Consider the following 18723-nt stretch of genomic DNA (forward strand, 5'->3'; position numbering starts at 1 on the left):
TCTGTGAAGATAGTGAGAAAGCCAACTGAGACGGTCTCAATGAATTCTTTATGAACTTTAGCTGGTCACTATGCTTAATAGTGACGTGGATTCCAGCGCAGATATGGAAACAAATTTAATTCTTTGTGGAATGGGAAATTTTATACCGAATAGGGTGAAATCTATCAAACCCAAAGAGAACTCATGGTTCGATTCGAGCTGTAAAGAGGTTATTAGGTTCAGAGATGTAAGTTTCCGTTGTAATAAAGCCAACCCGACTGAGGAAAACCGGAATAAGTTACAAACAAGCTAGAAAGACCTGTAATGGTCATATTCGACAAACCAAATTTTATCATGATCAGAAATTAATGCAAAAAATACTACGATGTCCCAAAGGTAGTAAAAATTTCTGGTCATTTTTAAAAAAGGTACGAAACACCACGTCATCCTCGGTTCCAACGCTCGTCCACAATGACACTTCCTATGTAAGCTCGATTAATAAAGCCAATTTGCTTGCAGGACATTTTGTTGTTAATTCGATGCTACCGGAAAGTGTCATGAGTCATCCTGTTCTTGAGATCGTAAATGATTCTATGGGACGAATCTTCTTTCGCACTCGTGCAGTCGCAAGAGTACTGAAAGACCTTGACATACACAAATCCGCTGGACTGGATAGTATTCCCCCTATTGTTCTGAAGAGGTGTTCTTCAACGCTGGCAAAACCACTGCGTAAGCTTTTCCATCTGTCCTATTCTACAGGTCTTTTCCCGAGTATATGAAAAATAACATTTGTCCAGCCTGTCCCTAAAAAAGGCGATTCCTCCCCCCCTCAAACTATCGTCCAATTGCACTTACGTCCCTTCTTTCTAAGGTCATGGAAACGCTGATTAATTTTCAGCTTAAAAAATATCTTGAAGAACGGAAGCTTCTTGATGACCGACAGTATGGTTTTCGTAGCAATAGGTCCACTGGTGATCTCATGGTTCATCTCACCGAACAGTGGAACAAATCTTAACATCATTTTGGAGAAAGTAGTAAGATTATTGCACTTGATATTTCAAAAGCATTTTATAGAGTTTGGCACCAAGCTCTCTTATCAAAAATGCGTGCTTTTGATATTGATGAATCTCTTCTTCGTTGGATTAAAAATTACCTTTTCAACCATTCAATACAAGTTGTATTGGATGGTTGCAAGTCTGAAATTCATAAAATAAATGCTGGTGTCCCCCAGGGCTCCGTTTTGTCTACGACTCTCTTCCTTATTTTTATAAACGATCTTTTGTCTGTCACTTCTAATCCATTAAACTGTTTCGCCGACGACAGTACCCTCAGCTTCTCATACTCGTTTCTAGATTCACATCCTTTTTCTTTGAATGTGGAACTTAAATGGCAGCGTATGATAAGCTCATTAAATTCTGATCTTGACAGAATTATCCAAAGGGGAATCAAAAACAGTGCAGAATTTAATGCTTCGAAAACTCAATCCTGTCTCCTGTCATTAAAGCGTAACGCACCCTCGATGCCGCTATCCATGAGCGGCACTTGCATCCAGGAAACTAATCAACTTTCAGTACTCGGTATGAATATCACAGATCACCTCTTATGGAATGATCAAATATTCGATATCGCCCAAAATGCTGCAAGGTGCTTAGGATTTCTCCGATGATGCAAGAAATTTGCCACCACTTCTGATCTGGCTATAATCTACAAAGCTTCTATCCGTCCAAAGCTTGAATATAATTGTAATATCTGGACACGTGCCCCCAAAACAATTTTAAATCCCTTGGAAATAATTCAAAATAGGGCTATAAAAATGATAGGCGACAGAACTATAATCGAAACATTTACATCGCTAGAACACCGCCGCAATGTTTCATGCCTTTCGTTGTTTTATAGATATTTTTACAAACAATGTTCTGTCGAATTAGCCAGTTGCATTCCACCCCTTAAACAATTCAGCCGTAATACTCGCACTTCTAGGAATTCTAATCAGTTTACCCTTGAGCTCAATTTCGGGCGTAATGTCAAGTATAGAGATTCTTTCTTAAATCGCACATCGAGAATGTGGAATGCTTTAGCCAACTCTGTTTTTCCCTCCCATTTTGATGTTCAGAACTTTAAGACCAATGTGCACCGGTATCTCCTTTTAAATCATTCCCTATTTTCCTAACGCTCGCACTGTGTTTAAATATAAACATATAAAGGGTACTTATAACCCCTTGAGTGCTTGTGAATTAAAACAAAAAAAAAATGGAAAAATTTGGTTTCAACAGGAAGGCTTGGTTTCAACAACACTGCCGGGCCTACACTCGATGTTTTTCGCCCATTTAAAAAAAAAAAATTTGGCGGACCCTTTATAACTAAACAAACTTTATGGCTTCTTAAATGGGCATAATGTCCACACAGACAAATTGAATTCTTTAACCAAACAAAATATCTACCTATGGACATATTGCACGTTTGAGATTTGAGTTTATTTCTTGACAAATTGTTCATAGATTTTATGGCCTCGTGTGTTATATAAAAATGAACATATTATGGGTAATTTTTTAGCTTAAATTTGTTTGTGAGCTGGGCTTGTACGCGTCTTTAACTTTATTTTCTAACGATTTATTATTAATGCATTATTGAAGGATTTGGTGATTTTAAATTTAATAAAACATTTTTCCGTGACCATTATATCGTTCAACAACAAGTTTTAATATCTTAGACCCCAAAATTTGAAGGTTTAATCAGAGTTCTAGAGTTTGAGAACTTGAGTTCTAATTTTCTCTACAAACCTTGTTTTAGGGACTAGAATTTTGTTAAGGAATTCTCCGTTAGGTTGTTAATTTGTAAACGCGATTCCATGCATCAAAAACGTTTTATCAATACTTTCTGATACCATCACTAATATCTTGGTGAAATTCTTCTTTTAAATTTTAGGCTTTGCACAATAAAATGAATCGGAAAAAACTTTAAACCTTCTTCGAGGCGGCAGCTATCTATGTATGTATATGTATATATCAGTCTATTTTGAAGAAGAATTAATTATTTTACGGTTTGTTTGGCATAATATGAACAGAGTGAGTAAAGTTATAAGTATAGTACATACAAGGCAAGGACATGCCACCGACAAACGATGAACGACACGACGATGACGACAACCGAAAAGCACGAAAGGATAAAGAGAGCTTCCTTTTCGCTATCCTGGATGGTATATTTGTAGAAGATAATACAACAACTCATATTATTATTAGTCAAGGAATGGCAGCGCGCATCTAACGTGTTTTTTATTATCTTCCAAGGATAAAGAGCAGATTTTGTTATGTGAGCATATATCCCTTCTATAATCGCACATCCTTACACGCAAATATATATTTGTGTACTGCTTTTACGGTTATGATCGTACATATGTATATTTTGTGTTTTCATATTAATTAATGTGCAAAGTTTTATTTTTGTTTTGTATTTTCGTTATTTTCATTCAAACCAAGCAAACTAACTGTGAAAATAATCACTGATTGCTAAATGTTCTATATGTGGGTCCTTTTGTGCAAATACATACGTACATTTAGGTACATATGTCTTGCTTTTGTCTATTTATGGTTGTCAGTTTGTATGTTGTGTAATTATTTCTTTTTTCGCTATACTTTTTGTCCTATATACGAAATTACTTTGTAGATAGCACATACGAAACATACCAAGGACGAGGACGAGCACTATGGCGGGAATCCTTAAATAGAAAAAAACGAAGAAGAAGAAGACGATGATGATGATGATGATGACGATGATTTGCTGTCTTAATTGTGATGTGGGAAAGGAAATTAGCTTCTCCATATGTCGATGGAATTGTTTCTCTTTTCGAGTAATTTTCGTGGATAATGAGTTTTCTAATGGTGATATTTTATTTCAAATGGAATGCTATTACTTGTTTTTTGATTGGATTTGGTTTAGATTTGTATTTTGGGATCTAAGAGGAATCAAGCGATTATTATGATGATGACTATCCTCTTTTTCTGAGAAGTATCTGATGTGTTTGTGGTTATTGATTTCGAAGGAAATTATTATCTTGGTTTGTTCATGATTTATGAAAATAGGGAATGCAAAGATGTAAATAGTTTTTGGAGGCATTTTATAGTTTCTCATTTCCTACTTTTTTTTGTTATATGGGGTTTTCGGATATCAATGAAATTTATTATTCCAGTGAAAGTACATTAAATTCCATTTGAATTCTCTTGCTTGGGCATTACGGGCAGGTTTGGAGAAGTCAAAAGTTCATTAATTGTCGTTGGCTTGTTGGCATAGAACATAGACTTGACGTAGCTCCACAGGAAAAAGTCTAACGGCGTCAAATCACATGACCTAGGTGGCCAAGCGAAATGACCGTTTCGTGAGATAACGCCTTCTTCAAAATTGGTTACCAATAAATTGATGGTGACATTCACTGTGTGGCTAGTGGAGCCGTCCTGTTGGAACCACATGTCCTCAAAGTCCATATCATCCAATTGGGGCCAAACAAAATCAGTTTTCTTTGATAGCGATCCCCATACACAGTAACGTGTCGGCCTTGATCATCACGGAAGAAGTACGGCCCAATGAACGTAATTTTTTCGGAATGCAATGATGACTCTAGGAGTACGTGTGGATTTCTGCCTGACCAATACCGAATACATATTTTGTTTATTGACGAAGCCATTCAGCTAGAAATGAGCCTCATCGCTAAAAATGATTGTTCGATGAAAATACGAATCATTTTCAAGTTGTTGCTCAGCCCAATTCACGAACATATGACGACGCTTCTGGTGGTCAAGCGGCTTCCATTACTGTGTCAATTTAATCTTGTAAGGATGTTGGCCAAGATTTTTTTTTGCTGAATTCGCCACAACGACGCCATAAAGATGTCCAACGCTTGATAATGACGAGTGAGAGACACATTTTGGCTTTCTGCAACTGAAGCCTCAGTGGCAGCTATATCACGGGAATATTTTGTACTGTGTGTGGATTAAAATGTTTCCACTAGACGATCAATTATTGTTGATATGCTAGGACGATTATGCCAATGACTTCGAATTTCGGTAGAAAATAAAAGAGCGGGAGGAAATATAGCGTCGTTTGTTGTCCCTGATGCTCTACTTTAGTTGCGTCTCTTTTGAAAATTCCGTACTTTGAATTATCCATAATACGAGTATTTCCCTAGTTTTAGCTCCTGATTAATTAATAACAATAAATTTACTGAATTTAAGTTTGTTTTTGAGCTTCTGACTTATAAAGGCTTTTTGTCTACTGTAGTTCAGTAGAAACAATCTTGAAAATGAACAGCAAAGATAATAAAACTTGGTAATTGGTAAAAATGTTTGTCAATTTTAACATTCTATTGTAAATATTTTTACTTTAGCGAAAAATTTAATTGATTTAAAATATGAATAGAGTATTCCTTATGTAAAAAGGACTCCTCATGTCGGCTTGAACTGTCTCCAACACTCTTCCTTATTTTTGTCTGAAACTTCTAACCCACTCTATTGCTTCGCTGCTGATAGTACCCTCAGCTTTTCGTTTTAAGATTTGGATGTGAACTACCAACGGCAGCGTATGATAAGCTTATTAAATTCTGAACTTGACACCATTGTCCAAAGGGGAATCAAAAATCGTATAAAATTTATTGCTATAAAAACTCAATGCTGTCTACTGTCGCAAGAGCGTAACCCTTTCCTAATGCCATTATCCATGGGTGGTTCTTGCATTAAAGAGACCGAACAGCTTTCTGTTCTAAGTATGTGTATCACAAACGGAGCATCTCCTGTGGAGTGAGCACATATTTGAAGTCACCAAAAACGCTGCGAATTGTTTAGGTTTTTCGACGATGCAAACATTTTTTACCCCTTCTGATCTGGGAATAATTTATAAAACCTAGCAGGTGTTCGAATAACCCAATTGAACCTTTTGGACAGAATTCAAAAAAAAGCTTTAAAAATTATAGGTGACCTTTGTATAACTAAAATTTGTGTATAACCTGAGCACTTTCGTAAGGTTGATAGACAAGATTTTTATCGCTTTATCGCTTTTTTTCAGAACCAATGCTCAAGTGAAATAGCCAGTTGTAATCCTTTCCTGAATCAATTCAATAGTAATACCCACACTTCCAGGAATGCCCACCAGTTTACCCTTAAGCCCAATTTCAGACGTACTGTTAAGAAACAGGGATTTTTTTTAGCCGCCCTTAACGAATGTCGCATTCTTTACCATTCTCTCTTATTCTCTTCTCTATTTGTGATGTAGTTGTTTCCTTATACAGCTAACTATAGTTAATTTAATACCGAATTTGAAAAACCAAATTAATTTTCTTACCGTTTTTATTTTAATACCTCGGACTTTCAACGAACTAAAAAAAGAATTCGAGTTCTAATGTTTCCCTGAGCCTAGTTGTAAAACGTTAAATTTACCAAGAAATTCCCACAGTGTGTTTTATGTATTAAAGAAACACGAAGAGATGTATTGAATTCGGTTGGATTGGTCAAAAAATGTCGACGTTTCTATGTGTCTAGAATCCATTGATTTGCAAGGGCCTATTTCGTACTAACTTACTTAGATCCTCAACTTTTATTAATTTTAGTTTAGGTTTTTATTTTTTTGTAAAAAAAGCTGTATATTCGATTTTTTTCAAAATTGTACTGAATGTTGACACCAATATTTTTCAAAAGATAAAATTAGTTAAAAGCCATAATCACACATTTTTGAAAAGATATTTGAAAATCAATTTTTACCAATTTTGAGTAGTGTTTTCTTAGGTTTTTATTTGTTATAAAAAACTGGCAATTTAATTTTTCTCAAAATTTTACCAGATGTTAGAAACATTATTTTTCGTTGCGCAAAGTTGTTTTGGAGACATTAATTTTTTGCTCATAAAATTTTTGAGGTGATAAATATTTGTTCAGATTTTTTTTATTTAAAAAAGCATTAATTGTAGTTTTCTTTTTCAAAATTATATTTATTCGGTATCCCATTACAAACTATAATATAAAATTTAATTCAAGTCTCTAGCGTTATTGGTTCATGCGATATTTACGGCTAACCAAATTGTTCACCTTTTTTTAAATTGTTATGGTAAAAAAAAGTCGTTAAATCTATTGGTTCTTCAGCCGTTCTTGACAACGGAAAAATTGTCGAGAACGTACGAGCGTACGAAAATAATTTATTTCGACTCTAGGGACCTTGAAACGTAGAGAAATGTCAACATTTTCAATTCGACAAATCGACAAATCGGACCGATTACAAAAACTTGCTATTGGAAGTTAAAATTTGCAATTTAAATATTTGTTTGTTTTTAATTGACAATTGCTACAGGAAACTAAGTTACGGTCAAGTGTTGAATGTGAAAAGACTAAAAAATGAAAAATTCAGGACAATTTTGTAATTGTATTTTTGAAAAAATTGTTACATGTCAATATTTTATGAATTAGCGCCCGTAAATACAGAAATTACAATTCAGTGGATTAAAATTGTATCTTATACACTTTATTTAGTTATGCAGAAATGACTAAAATTATAAAGAAATCAAATGATAGTTTTTTATAGAATAAAACACGGAAATACCATCCGAACAAACTATTGTTTTAGACATCTTGAATATTTCAGTTGTAGAAATATTGTTTTTTGACCTGAATATTGACGTCAAGCTTATTAAACTATACACTTTTCACTTTGCTACTTTTCAGCTTTGTGTTACACGAAATTTGAAAAGACTTTTCACTTTTTTTAGAATATATTTGAAAAGTCAAAAGTAAAAGTGTTCTACAAAATTTAAAATACAAATCTGCGGTTAATTCATATTCTTAAATTTTTCACAGAAAATGTGCATTGAAAAATTAATATCAATCATGGTACGGTCAATACATCCAGCTACATAAAAAATACAACATAAATCCTCCTGGAGAACAAAATTGCGAAGTCTTAACGATTTTTTGTCCAGTAAATAGTGCTAGAGAGAAATTTATCAATGATAATAAATATTTGGGACTCGATGAGCACACTACCTTTATTTTACTTCTTCCTTTATTTATTCATTCCATATATGCAACACCATGAAATAAGGCTCTATTCCTGCCAAATGTAGTGTACTGTTGCAAAGGTTTTAGTATATTTATAATTTGAGACACCACAAATTCTATGGTACTTTTTTTTTTAAATCGAAAGACGCTTTTTTATCGAAAAATCAATTCAAATATAGAAGTTAAATCTTAGTTTCACTAATTTTTGGTCAATTTTTTTAACTTCTCTGTTATATTTACAACAGTTTTTTAAGAGAAATGATTTGTTGCTATACAATTTTATTGAAGTATGATTACGACGTAGATGGATTGAAAAACTCTAAAAAATCAGACAGTTTTGAGATTGAGATGAATCAACGCATTGACCCTTAAAGTCAAAAGTCATGTGCCTTATATATTCTTCAAAATTAAAAAAAAGTTTTCGTCCATTGTCTTGTAACTTGTTAACTATTATTTACTTCTTCATTTTCGAAACAGTTAATTAATTTGCTTATTCGTTTTCGACTACTTTTTGAAACAAACTCTTATTTGCTTAAGACTTTGATCTTTGCAAATCCGAGTTTAATGAAACGTTATTTGCAAAGTTTTAAACTTAACAGTAAAAAATGTTTGGTTTTACAGGGCTTTGGTATAGATTAAAGCCAATAATCAGTAATGCTATAGATAAATTTGTTAAATTACAAAACAAAACTAAAAAGTACTTCACCCGATGATGGAGTAACATCTCCAAAACGCGTCATGAAGATTTGGAATATAATTAAACTTAAGTTGTAACATTAAAATTTAAATAATAAACAAAAATTAAATAACTCATATTCATTTCTTTACTAGCTGACCCGGCGAACTTTGTAACTTTGTGAACGTAAAACAATGATACAAAGTAATATATTTATATAGATGGAAACAAAAAAAGTATTTTATTATGATGAATGATGATGAAAACATACATACATACAGAATGAGACTAAAAATAAAAAAAAATAAAAATAATAATTAAGAACTTCAAACTCATGTCAAAAAAAAATGACTACGTTGTGCAGATTGGGAAAAAATATAAAACTAGGATTAATTTATTAATACGATTTTTATTCAAGCATCTTGTGGTAAACTAAAGTCTTTGTTTTTTGGTCAGGCGCAAGAACAAATAAAGCGGATGGTTTGCCGACACGTGAACATGCCACGTGCAATTGACCATGAGAAAAACATGCATTTTCTAGATTGATGCCACAAATAGTCAAGGATTGGCCCTGTGATTTGTTGATAGTCATGGCGAAGGCAAGACGAATCGGAAATTGAATTCGTTTAAACTCAAAGGGCATATTATCTGTTGGGATTATCAAATTGCTCATCAGTTTTCTTATCACCAAACGTGTTTCATTACACAGTTTTGGTTGGTTTAAATTTCTAAGCATGATGACTACCGAGCCAACTTTAAGTTTTAAATAGTGCAGTGGTAAACCAGGCACATCCAAGGAGTTTAAAATTTCAGTTAGACAATTAGTGGCTTCTTCTTCGTTTGTTACACAGTCGATAGATTTGAATGAATACAGAGTACCTACGATTTGATTTGGAATTATAAAAGTGAGGTCATCTACATCTTTATTTTAGCGGCCAAAATTGCTCGCTCACTTTACCATTTAGTATTTTTGTGGTAAGCAATGATATCCGGGAATACTTTGTTGATAAGCTCGTCTTTTGATGATATGACATTGCAAAAATTTGGAGGAAATGAAATAAACCGCTCGATTTGTCAACAGGAACACGGCCATTACCGATAGTCAGCAATTGCTTCGAGAAATCATCAGCAGATAGATCGTTCAACACTTCAATGCTCCACAATTTCAATGCTTGCAATTTCTCGTTCTCCATCAGATAATTGACTCGCGATATTCCGTTGCCTAATTACATTACGGCTTCGCTGGAAAAGATTAGATCTTCTAGGACGCGGCATTGTTATTAAAATGTGCACTCGCATAAAACCACCAAATATAATAACAGTACCTGAACTTTCAAGACATAGACAATAGCTCAAAGAGTATATAACCACTACGTATGAATAGCTTATCAAGAAAAATCATTGACAACCTATAAAAAGACAATTTTCGGGAATTAAAAATTAAATAATTAATAAATAATTTTCGAAAATTAATGTCTAAAACAAACAAATATAACAGTACCTGAAGTTTTAAGGCATTTTACAAAAAATAAATTTCTGAACGCACACATGATGTCTTTAGAAAAAAATAAAGTTTCGGCTTAAAGGTCTCAGCAACCAGGCCATAAGCTCCAAAAAAAATAGTTGTTACTCTATTTGACAGGATTGGACAACAAATGTTTGACATGTAATAAACAAATGAGCATCTATTGAAATGATCAAGTATTCAAACACATATATCGAGTTTTCATTGTTTTTAAGATGTGTTCTGCTATTCACGATGGAAACATATCCAACAAATCAAAAACCATGGCAATTGGTCCAGCCGTTCCCGAGTTATAAGTGTTGTAACAAACATGACTTTCTTTTATATATAAAGATTCTCATAAACCCAGAATCTTATTAAAAACTCCTAAATAATTATTCATACATTTGACTTTAGCTCAGAACACAAAAAAAAAATGCAAACAAATATTAAAAACAAATGTGTAATAAAAAGCAAAATTTTTGGCTTTAGATAGCTAAGCGCAAATTTTCTTGACACTAAAAGGGCAATCTGAATTTTTTAACGGGATTGTATCACCCTTCAATACATTTTTTTTTTTTGAGTTACTTTAATTAGCAATAAATTAATTTCCATATTAGTTTGAATTCTTAAAATGTTCCTCTTTAAAAAATAAACAAAATAAACTTGCAATTTAAATTATTTTAATAAAATAAATTACTAAAATTTGCAGCAAATCACTTTGTACAAATAAAACTACATTTTTTTTTAACATCTCTTTTTTCAAAATTTAAGAAATAATCTGAAAATACTATTTTTCTATATTTTTTTCTAAAATGCAGATTTTAATCATGGGAATAGTCTGCTCTAAATATGCATATATTTTACTTTAGCTAATTTTCAAAAACAATATTTAAATAAGACATAAATGAATAAAAACGTTCAATTGTGAAATTATAATAAAATCTTTTTTTTAAAGTATATTTCCAGTTAGTTACTCAAAATAAGCTTTTTAGTTTATGTACTCATGTATGAATGTGTGATTAATTATGAAACTTTAAAAAGAAAAAGTAAATTAATTAAGCAAAAAATACGTCTTCAGTTAGATTTTACTTCAAAAGTGAAATAAATTTGTATTGTTCACTCGGGCGTATACGTACTTTTTATTTTATTTTATTTGAATTAAACAAAAAAATAAATGATTACATTTTTTCTTACGACGTTAAGTCTACTTATGCAATACTTCTGTAAGAATAAATTGAATAAATAAATTAGGGTCTAGTGACTTACAATTCTCAACCATTCCTGTGTGCGAGTAATTGCATCGATGGAGGGACCTACAGTTTTAAGCCGAATCCGAACGGCCAATTTGAGAAAGCACTTTTCATTATAAGAATTACTCTTTGAGCATTTGTCAATTCCTCGCAAGAGTACCTCGCAGTACCCGTGATAAAACTTAAGATGTCAGAGGCAGGGATCGAACCCAAGACCTCTGTCATGACAGTCCAACGCACTAACCATCATGCCACGGGTACCACGCAATACTTTAATACAAAAATTTGTATTGGAAAACAGTCAATGGAGCTTTTCAATATAAAAATTCTCAGAGATGAGATCCTAGAATGTTTCCTTTTCTAAAGATTTTATTTACTTGAAACACTTTGGCCTAGACAAGGATCTTTCCTATACAATTTTTTCATTTTACCATTTTCATTGAACAATTATATTGAAACCAAATGAATATGAAATGGCATTTTTTCAGCAGAAATTTTTCATATAAAACGTAGAAAATAAACAACTTTCAAAAAGATTCTCTTCTTAGAATAATATAACTGTGACCTTACTGAAATATGTGTTTTATTTTATTTCATTGAATAAAGAAAAATTAAAAAAATATCCAGTCAGAATTTAAAAATTCCTTAAAAATATATCTGTCTGAGAGACATCCTCTTCAATGCAACAAAAAGTCTGAATGATGTAAAATTAACCTCAAGAAAAAATAATAACTTCATTTTATTTAAATATTTCACAAATTGTCTTGTTCAAAATATTGCATAAATTCAAAGTTAAATATGAATCATAAACGACTGAATGACATAAGTAAATGAGACCGCTTTAGGTTAGCAAACCTTATAAAAAAGAATTAACATCTACAGAAACTGCGACTCCAGTTCAATCTCTTCCCTTTTAAAATGCAACTTCCAAGGACGAGCTAACAGAAATGTTTCCTTTTAAATTTTGAGAAACGTATGCTCAAATGATGGCTAACAAGAAAAACCATCATGAAAATAAAAACAAGACCTCAACATAATGATTACAAAATATTTCTCTGAAATGAACCTGAAAATATCAAGACCACAAAAGCTAATTATGTTATCTTCTGCTAAAATCCTTATTATAATTTTCTATAACAGAGAAAAGTCATAACCAATTAGTTCTATTGGCTTCTTTAGATCTTTAGACTTACACAGCTTTAATTTCTGTATAACAATAACAACTCGTCATCATACTACTCAAGAAACAACCTTTTTAAAATTAATCATCTCAATGAAAGGAACCCCAGTCAAGTCTTTCCATTTCTCTTGATGCCTTTTATTCTATACCTCATAGCTCATATAATAAATAAGTCCCATAAAATTAATATCCAATATTTATGTTCTTTGATAATGGATATTTTTCACTTCCTTGTCTTCTTCTTCATCTTCCTCCTCCTCCGACACAAAAATCTATAATATAAGTTTCAAATATCTACGAGTATCCTTTTTGTATGAGAATACAAAAAGTTAAGAGACTACTTAAAAAACAAAAATGAGAAATAGCCAAAAACCCAAGTTGTACTCTCTTTCTCACCATTTGTTGAATATTACAGCCCATTATCATCATCAGCTTAACTGTCTTTACCCATATAACATAAATACACCCTTTTATACCATTTATCCATAAAATAAACCAAATGTTACACCATCATAATTTATCCAATCACACATTAAAGCCCATAAGGACCAAACGATGTAACCCATTGATTCTCAATTTAATACCATCACATCATACTCCCCTACCCTCACCCACACACAACAGAGCTAAGAGGGTGAGAACAAATATCAAATATACTATAACAAACATTATCCATATGACAAGTTGTTCCTAAGAATCTAGCTAAGCTATAACAACCTTTTTTATAACATTTAGCCAACAAAAACACCAACAACTTCAAAACCGCTTGTGTGTCAATTTCAGAAATGAGAAGGACGAACAAATAAATAGAAAAAACAAACTCAAGTATCAGGCTCTTACATCATCAGACACAGTAACACACATTATAGCCAGAAGGCATCAGGAGGCACTATTTTAACCCACAAAAATGGGTCATTTTCGACAAAAAATCGCCCAGAAAAACGACAACCCCATCAGGTCTTCCATCACACCCTATTAAGACAAACAAGCCAATAACAGCAACAACACCAAAAAAAGTGATTCCACTCTTTCATCTCATCAGCTTGCCAGTTTTATCACAAAAACCCTAAGCCAGGGAGATTCGTCCATCCGGAAAGTGTTAAAGCATTTACCCATTCCCTACTTAAACCCTGTGCCACCATTTCCTTTCGGCCATAAAATTTCCCCCGTCTTCAATTTTTGGTCGTCATCATTCAGGATCTATGAGAAACTCATCTTTTTCCCACGACAAAAAATTATCTAAATTATTCTGAAATTATCCATCAAGCAAAAATGAAGCCTGAAAGGAAGCAGAGGGTTTGAAAGAAGCCTCCCGAAACTGCTCCTAAATTCAAAATTTATTTTACCATTCTTTTTTTTTCTGCAAAAGAAGAAGAACGACGACAAAGTCGAGGGAGGACACTCAAAAGAAAAAAGGAAGAACTTTTTTTTAAAGAACGGAACCACCAACAAAAAAAAAAGTACACACAGAAAACGGTTTCGAACTTTTTGAAATTAAGCAACTTTTCTCCTTTGTGATGGCAACGGTGCGAGCCGGGTGAAAAAATAAACTTTTTAATGACTTTTTTCTCACTATAGCTTCCCTGACAGCAAGTGACACCCCCCACCCGCTCGATGCCTGGAAAATTCCTCAATTCTTAACGGTACACGCAAAGACTTTCCCCCCTTACAACACACCACAACTCAAAACCACCTTCCTCCTGTTTCTGTCCTTTGAACACAAAAGGCCGGAAAATTTCAATTTGCTTTCGAAGACTTAAAAAACCAAAAAAAAAATAGACGAGAAAAGAAAAGCAACAAAAAAAATACGGTTATTGTATCCGTTTAACATAAAACACGACACGTACCTGGCTCCGGAGTCGAAGGAGTATCAGCCACCGGTACCGTTCCACTGGCACTGACGTGCATATCCAAATATCCAAACAAGAAGGTCACACTCAGGGCGGCAAGCAGAACCGAGTGGTGATGGTTATGGTAATGGTTACGGCTACGTTTGCCTGCCATGTTACTTCCTCGTCCTGCTGAGACCGATCCTGACACTGAAACTGAGACTGAGACCGAACCCGAAACCGACGACGACGTTGAAGAACAACTTCTTCGAAAGATTTTCATGGTTTTGTAAACTATTTTTTATTGAAAATAATTTTCTTTTATTATTTTTTTAAAGGAAAACTTTGTATGATTATTTTTGTTGTTGTTGTAATTTTTTTATTTTACAACATAAATTTCAGATGAAATCATCGTGAGGACATCACGGGTCAAAAGGACACAATCAATAACCAAACGAACACCACAAAAAAAAACGGGAATTATTCACTTAATACTCTCCTACCACACCACAGACACCAAACACGAGCTCGAGCACGTTTTCGACGTTAGTTGCTAGAGCAGAGGCTATTTTATAGAAGTTGAATTATCCTCTTTAAAGGATTTATTGATTTCTGTATTTGGCACACACGCTCACACAAAAAAAAAACCAAAATACAACAAAAAAAACAAAACAAAAAAATATTCAACAACAACGAGTCAAAAAAAAAAAAAATCAGAAAAAAAACTTCTTCAAGGACCTCAATATCCTTCACAGTAAACAATGCCCGGAAATTAAATTTCAACTTTTTTTGTTTGCGTTTTGTTTCAGAAAGATCAAACTTTATCCTCGTTTCTCGCTCAGGAATCACTTGAAAGACAAGTTAAGAAAAAGAAAAAAAAATACCAACGAACTCTCACAAAAAGGACGTTTATTTGTTTATTATCCTGGATGTATTTTTTTTACAACACAAAATAATTCAATCCAATTGAATTCAAATTTTTGCTTGTGTGCTTTGGTTTACTTTGGGTTGGTTCGGAACTACCTTCTGGTTCGAACTACCGGCACGAACTGAAAGCGAAAGCTTCACAACAAGGATTCTTATAAATTGTGCATCCTCTGCAAGGATCTGCGCATTGGACGAGAGCTCCAAAGGACTTCGAAAAAGCTTTTGTATAGTATTGGAATTGGATTCGAAAATGTGGATGTTTCTTTTTGGCTCCACACATTTTTTGTTGATCCTGTGTCGGTTTTTGGTTTTTGTTTGAGGATTCGAGTTCAGGACGATACGCATTTGATTTAGTTGTTAGCACGAAGTCGTCCTTGCTGGAGGAGTAAGTGCGGATAACAGTTCTAGGGATTTATTATTGATGGCGCGAGTCTAGAGAGTCATCTACACCTGCCGAATGAGTTTTTCCTTTTGGGTTCTTTATAGAATCAGGAAGCCGGAAACTACGCTGTGTTTTTGTATTCCATTTGCTGAGGAGGGGGGAGAATGGGGGGTATTGCGTCGTCGTGGGAGATGAGTGTTGGGTGATGGTGTTTTGCGAGGATTATGTGGTTTGACAGGATATGAAGAGGGTGACTGAATGAAAAGAAGTTCTTAGCATAAGGAAGATATCACGGAGAAATTTATCACTCTTGGTTGTCTTATGGATTTGAGTTGAGAAGACGAAGAAGTCGAAGAAGAAAATTGCCAAGCAAGACACCAAAGAAAAGCAATGAAGGACGAATATCTACAGAATAATGAGGTCTATTTTGGGGAAAGTGCTCCAGGGAATAATTAGTCGCTTGCAATGGAAATTGTTGATATCAAGTGCGATAAGTCCTGTGAAATTTTTCGTATGCAATTTGTCAGGTATAAAACGATGCGATGGTGATGGTGATGGCGATTGAGAGGGAAGGATATAAATATAAATCGGCTTAGGATTGAGGGGTGATTTATTTCTTCGTCTTTTTTTGTAGCCTTTATATAGGTACCTATCTATACCTATTTATTGTCCGTTTTACGTCCGAGGAATTTTTGTTTTTTATTGTATTTGTGTGAGTCCGAGAGTAATCCTTATTTTGATATCTGCGATGACAGAATGGTTTCAAAGAAAAGGATTTGTTTTAAGTATGCAATTAAAAAGCTGCATAAGACCATAAGAAAGTAAGATGGGCATCCTTTTTTCTATTTTTACTTTTATTGGATTTTGTTGAAGAGAATAGATAAAGAGATAGGTACCCACTTACATAAGGACGGGACTTTTTTTTGTTTTATGACAACGATGTTCTGATTCGAAGGATCAGAATGAGAATGAGGATGATGAAGATGATTATGATTAAGATGATGACGTTAGCTCTTCTTTTACTTTTTTTTTGTCCAGAATCACAGATTTTATTTCACTCTGATGTCATCTTTTCTATGCTCGAATCCTTTCTTCTTCTTCTCGTTTCTCAAATAGCAACTTCTGCAATCATTTAGAAGGCAATAAAAGTTATATAGGATGGATAATCCTTTTGGATGAGATACGACTTTGACGTAAGGACTTTCAGTGGGGAAATAAAAAATATAAAATAAAATACATTTTCGAATTGGACAAAACGATGATGATGACGATGATGATGTATAGAAATGTTTTGGTTTATGTTTTGTATATGTGAAGAGCCAAACATCAGACTTAAGTTGTTTTCTTTAGAAAGGAATTATGTGTGTTTTTAAGAGGCTTTAAAGCATATGAAGTATATTTACGTCAAGTTGATGGTTTTAATAGAAGACAGGCTGAATTAATCATATTCGATAAATGTATTGAATCAAGATCAAAAAATATAAGGATCAATAAAAGGGATTGGATGAATGACGTATTGAAATAACTTATGGCGTAAATAATTTAAAATGTTGTTATGTTTCTATGAAAACAGCAATGGCCTGTATTTTAAAGGACCATTTTAATCCTAAAAATACTATAAATTCAGAAATACATACAAAAATTATTTTGGGCAAATGTAAATTTTTAATGGAACGGAATCACTTGAGCTACAATTGTACTTCTTTATAATTCGTAGTTGTCTACGAAAAATTACAGATTTCTTCAAAAAAATATAAAAATTTAAAATACTAATTCAATTATTGAAAAATATGAAATTAAATTAAATTAATTAAATTTTATTACGATGTATTTTTTTAATGATTTTTAAACTAAGTAAGGTGTTTTTGCCAAAACCATATCATCCAAATTAAAAATATCAGCGCTTGGCAATATTACTGAACCTTTGGGCGTTTTATGAAATCTATATATATAAAAATGAATTCCTGTTCGTAAGTCTCACTAAAACTGGAGAACGGCTGAATGGAGTCTTGAAATGTTCGTGATGGTCTAGGGAAGGTTTAAAAGGCGAGAAAAAATAGAAGAATTTCTATGATATTGATGATATTTTACGATATTCTATGAGTGCATCTTTCTATATTTGTGCATGACGATTACCGCTACGTGCGGCGAGAACTTTCTTAACTTTTGTGATCCCTTGTGATAGTAACATTCTAAGTGTTTTTTTTTTAAATTACGTTACGATAACGAGAAGAAGACGACCTGACTTAGGTCATCGCAGTCAATCAAATGTGCAAAAAACTACCTTACGTGCTAAACGTACTTATAACCAGAGAGGGACAGATCAAGAATAAAATCGTATTGCTATGTCAGAATTGCGTTATTTAGTGAGTGGCAATGAAGTGGATAGGCTTAGAATGCAAGCCCACTTTGAAGGTATTATACCAGAATAATTTTTTTTATAATATTAAAGTTTGTATCGGGTATCAACACTAAAGGAGGTGAATGTGCTCATGAAACTCAACAACTTTCCCAAAAAAAAACAGGTCGTAATATGAAAAAAAATTGGCCCTCCCATAATCAATCAATCAGCTGGTAGTCAGTTTTGTATGGAAGTTTTGTAAAACATGCAAATCACCGAAACACCAATTTGCAACATCGCCAAAAATAGCGGATTGGCCAAGATACTACAGGTTTGCAAATTAATTGTTTGGGAGAAATTGTCAATAGCCCATAAAAGGTCACTGTAGGCGCTGGACAGAACATTGAAAGATCTTCATGACAACCAAGATACTTTTGGTGGGGCAATGATTTTGTTGTCAGGTGATTTTCGTCGGACTCTTCCAGTTATTCTTCGATCAATTGTTGCTGATGAACTAAATGCATGCCTAAAATCATCGAATTTGTGGCAGTACGAAGGTTAGGTTAGGTTAGGTTAGGTTAACGTGGCTGCGGATTAAAATCCACACACTTAGGCCAAGCGAAAG

The 18723-nt window shown here is 33.3% G+C and overlaps 1 protein-coding gene across 1 annotated transcript in view; it reads right to left on the reverse strand.

Moving 5' to 3' along the window:
- The window catches only part of LOC129949624 (locomotion-related protein Hikaru genki), a 52178-nt gene extending 36699 nt beyond the window's left edge, over positions 1-15479 (reverse strand). The window contains exon 1 of the mRNA XM_056061195.1: positions 14467-15479. Within this exon, the coding sequence (XP_055917170.1) occupies positions 14467-14731 (265 nt within the window). The 5' untranslated portion in view covers positions 14732-15479. The remainder of the gene's footprint in view (positions 1-14466) is intronic.
- Positions 15480-18723: the final 3244 nt, after the last annotated feature.

The sequence above is a fragment of the Eupeodes corollae genome, chromosome 3, assembly GCF_945859685.1.
Source record: "Eupeodes corollae chromosome 3, idEupCoro1.1, whole genome shotgun sequence".
Classification (NCBI taxonomy): domain Eukaryota; kingdom Metazoa; phylum Arthropoda; class Insecta; order Diptera; family Syrphidae; genus Eupeodes; species Eupeodes corollae.